We start from the raw sequence: 3,992 nt of genomic DNA, 5'->3' as shown, positions 1-3,992 counted from the left end.
AAAAAAAAAAAGGCTTTATTGTGAGACAGGCCAGCAAGGAGACAGGAGAGGCAGTTCAAATTTGTGTCCTCTATTTGGGGTCTGGAACAGGTTTTAAGGGGGCAGAAGGTAAGGGAAAGGACTTAGGAATGTTGGTTTGACAGAGTCTGATTAGAAGGCTTCAAATTTGACCATTTACGGTAAGGTATATTTAGGTGGATTTTAGCACCAAATCTTCCTGTCCAGGAGACCTCTTGCTTCAGAAAGAGTACCAGTGGTCAGGTTCCAGTCATTTCTCAGTTTTCTTGGTTCGGGAGGAGGGGGAGTCATTTCTCAGTCTTCTTTGTTCAAGGTCCTGGCTGCGCTACATGACTTGCACTTTTGGCCCTGTTATACCTGCAAGATGACTTGACATTCTATTACCAACAAAGTAGGGCCAGTTTGGGCTGGTTCTGTGGTTATAAATGGAACTGCTTGATATACACTAGTTTATGCCATTAATTTGATTTCATAAGTGTTCTATGACATTATTTGTATTCTATTTAATGTCTTAGGTATTTATGTCTTGAATCTTTTTTTTTTTTTTATGTCTTGTATCTTAAGTTGGAAATAAATTGCTTTAGGACAGAGCCCAATGTATATACTTTATTATACCTGGTGCCTTGAATTTAGTAGACATAAGGACTTCAAATAGTGGGAATGCCTTGAACTGAGACTTAGAGAGTGAGTAGGATCTGGTTCTTGAATTTCTTGCATATTCCTTTTATCTTTCTGAGAAAATTATAGTTAGCATTGCTAACAAATAAATATGTTTTCTTAAGTGTTGTATGCTATTAATATATACTGAGTACATAAAGGTGGCAGGTAGAAAAGGGCAGGAGGAAGAATAAAGTGGTTTTGCTTTTCTCAGTCGTACCAGATTAGAATATTAGAAAGCTTACAAATTACAGCACATCCTGTCAAAGGTGTGGTGGATTTGATTTTTGGAAAAAACTAAAGTCGTTGAAACCCATTCTGTTATTTAAGGTCAATAAAAGTATTTAGTGTTCGAAAATTTTCAGTGCCTTTAAATCACATTATTTTCTTGAATGGCTTATAAACTCATTCTGAAAGCAATTTCAAAAGAGGGATTCTAACAGTATTTTGAGTATTAGAAACTTTGTGAGGCTGGGCACAGTGACTTATGCCTGTAATCCCTGTACTTTGGGAGGCCGAAGCAGGCAGATTGCCTGAGGTCAGGAGATTGAGACCAGCTGGACCAACATGGTGAAACCCCATCTCTCTTAAAAGTACAAAAAACTAGCAGGGCATGGTGGCAGACCCCTGTAATCCCAACTACTCAAGAGGCTGAGGCAGGAGAATCAGTTGAACCCTGGACGCGGAGGTTGCAGTGAGCCGAGATGGCCCCACTATACTCCAGCCTAGGTGACAGAGTGAGACTCCATCTCAAAAAAAAGAAAAAAAGAAACATTGTGAGAACAGGTATAACCTATTAAGGTGATGTCTTAGAGAAATAATAGTCATTTAGAAATGTTAAGTTTTTGTGGGGTTTTTTGCTTAAAATAACCACAACTCAGAGCCATTCATTTACAGCTAGGGCTTGTAATATTTATACAGAACTGTACCCTCATTTCTTCACCTTTTCCCTCTGACCTTTTGTCCTTTGGCCTCTTTACTCCACATTTACTTATTCCTGCAAAGGTGGGGCAATAAAAAGAAGGTGAAATTTTGTTCCTAGTCAATAATTTTCATAAACCAAATAGGAAATTTTGGCAAGAAAGAATTTTATAACCATTAATTGCTATGAAGCTTTGAGATCATCTGTTAATTTAACTATCCATGGCATCTCTGCTTCTTCTGTTAGCACAGATAATTTAAACTTAAATGAATAATTTGCCATCTGTAATTATGGTCCAGCCAATTATGCTGTTGGTCTATTATTAAACGTTTAACCATGTATTCAGTAATTAGTGATTTGGTATAGGAAAGCAATAAAGAGTATTCTCTTTATTTATGGAAGGGAAGGAAAGTTGATGATAAATTTTGAGGGTAGCTTACAAACAAGATAAACTATAAAACTATAAAGTTTTCATTTTAAATACCTTATTGTATATGCTGTAATGATGTGATTTCTATTTGTAATACACAGGAACTAAGTGAAGGCAGAGATTCTCCTGAAGTTAGCCTTCTCTCAGGCACTGCTATTACAGTATCTGATATGGTTGCTGTAAAGGAGACATCATTAATAGAGCCAGAGAAGATCTTAGCAGCACCAAATACATTTTTTGAGCCTAGAAAGGAAGTCATATTGACCATGACTCCTGAAGAAACTAAGGATGAAGAAAGCTCTCTTGAAACCTTTGTGTCTGCCTTAGAAAGGTTACTTACATCACCGGAAAGCACCCAGGAGGAAAGACTGTCTGAATTAGTAAGTGATTTTGATCGTAAAGAATTGATGGACCCATTGAGTGACTCTCTTAGTTCCATATCAATACCTTTGAATGCCTGGTCGGCATGTCATAGAGATTCACTAGAAAATGCAAAGGATGATGCATTGCCAGCTGAGTTATTGGAAGCCCTGAACACATTGTCGGAAGCCAAGATGGAAACCATCTGTCACAGAAAAGAGGGAGGCAGCAGTCTCATTGCTAGAAATGAATGTTTAGAAGTGAAGTTCAATACGTCTCAGACCAGTGAAGATTGTACACAAATAGCAGAGGTGAATTTTGAATTTCTTTGTTCTACTCCACCATTTGAACATGGTTCCAAGTTACTGAGCTATGGGACAGGCGTCTTTCAGTGGAGCAAGTAGCTGAAAATATGAGTCTATGATTTTGCCTTTTAAACTTCAACAAGTTTTCATTGTGTTAAAATCAAATTTAACCAAATATCAACACCCATAAGATACTTTGTGACTTGGAAGCATAGAGTGATCTTTTTAGAAGTTTCTAGTGTAGAGTTTTCTGGGAGTTAGGAAGTTAAAATAGACAGATTTCTTCCCAACAGGCCTAAGAAGACATATCATTAGATTGCTTACACGTAGGAAGGAAAGACTTCTTTACTAAAATTTTCTGTTAGCTCCGAAAATCACTGTGTCTACCTGGGTGCAGAGTACTGATGGGATACCCCACATTAATTTACATTTTGACACAGAATATATGCAGGGATGCCAGGGGAGGGGAAAAAAATATGCGTAGCTTAAGCAGAATTTTGCCTTCTATGTCTGAGAATACTGCCAGGTGGCATAGCTCTTGGGGTTTAGAATTCTTGTAGTATTATGCCTGGAAGCCCTGTAGTGGCCTATCACTCACAAAGTCCCTTTGTCATATTGACAGTTTCTTTGTTTTTAAAAATAATCTTTATTTTTTTTCTTGATTATAATAATAATGCATCCTCATTATAAAACAAATTTTAAACCTGACAGAATTACGTAATAATATAGTAACAAATATCCTCCACAATTTCACTCTTTAGAGATAATCATTGTTAACAGTTGGGTGTATCTCTCTCCAGTTATTTCCATCATATTCTGTATTAGTTCACTTTATACTAATGGGATTATATTATATATAATGCCTTCCAACTTATTTTTTAAATTTAATAATATATTTTGTTTATCTTTCAATGTCAGCAAACGTAGCACTGCTTAAATCTTTTGATTTGTTGAGTAGTATTCCACTATGTAAATATATTGTAATTTATTTAATCAATTCACTGATGATATCATTTGGATTGTTTTATATATTTTTTTTTATTTTTTATTATTATACTTTAAGTTCTAGGGTACATGTGCATAACGTGCAGGTTTGTTACATATGTATTCTTGTGCCATGTTGGTGTGCTGCACCCATCAACTCGTCAGCACCCATCAATTCGTCATTTATATCAGGTATAACTCCCAATGCAATCCCTCCCCCCTCCCCCCTCCCCATGATAGGCCCCGGTGTGTGATGTTCCCCTTCCCGAGTCCAAGTGATGTCATTGTTCAGTTCCCACCTATGAGTGAGAACATG

General features: G+C 36.7%; 1 protein-coding gene across 1 annotated transcript in view; it reads left to right on the top strand.

The window, feature by feature from the left end:
* Positions 1-2,128: 2,128 nt before the first annotated feature.
* Positions 2,129-3,992, top strand: part of LOC108521278 (putative ankyrin repeat domain-containing protein 31) — a gene marked incomplete at both ends in the record, with an annotated part of 67,701 nt that continues 65,837 nt past the window's right edge. Inside the window, 1 exon segment of the mRNA XM_017861009.1 lies at positions 2,129-2,698. Within this exon segment, the coding sequence (XP_017716498.1) occupies positions 2,129-2,698 (570 nt within the window).

This window comes from Rhinopithecus bieti, unplaced genomic scaffold, assembly GCF_001698545.2.
Source record: "Rhinopithecus bieti isolate Rb0 unplaced genomic scaffold, ASM169854v2 scaffold_58961, whole genome shotgun sequence".
Classification (NCBI taxonomy): domain Eukaryota; kingdom Metazoa; phylum Chordata; class Mammalia; order Primates; family Cercopithecidae; genus Rhinopithecus; species Rhinopithecus bieti.
Note: the sequence above shows the minus strand (reverse complement) of the source record. Positions and strands in the feature narration are given on the sequence as shown.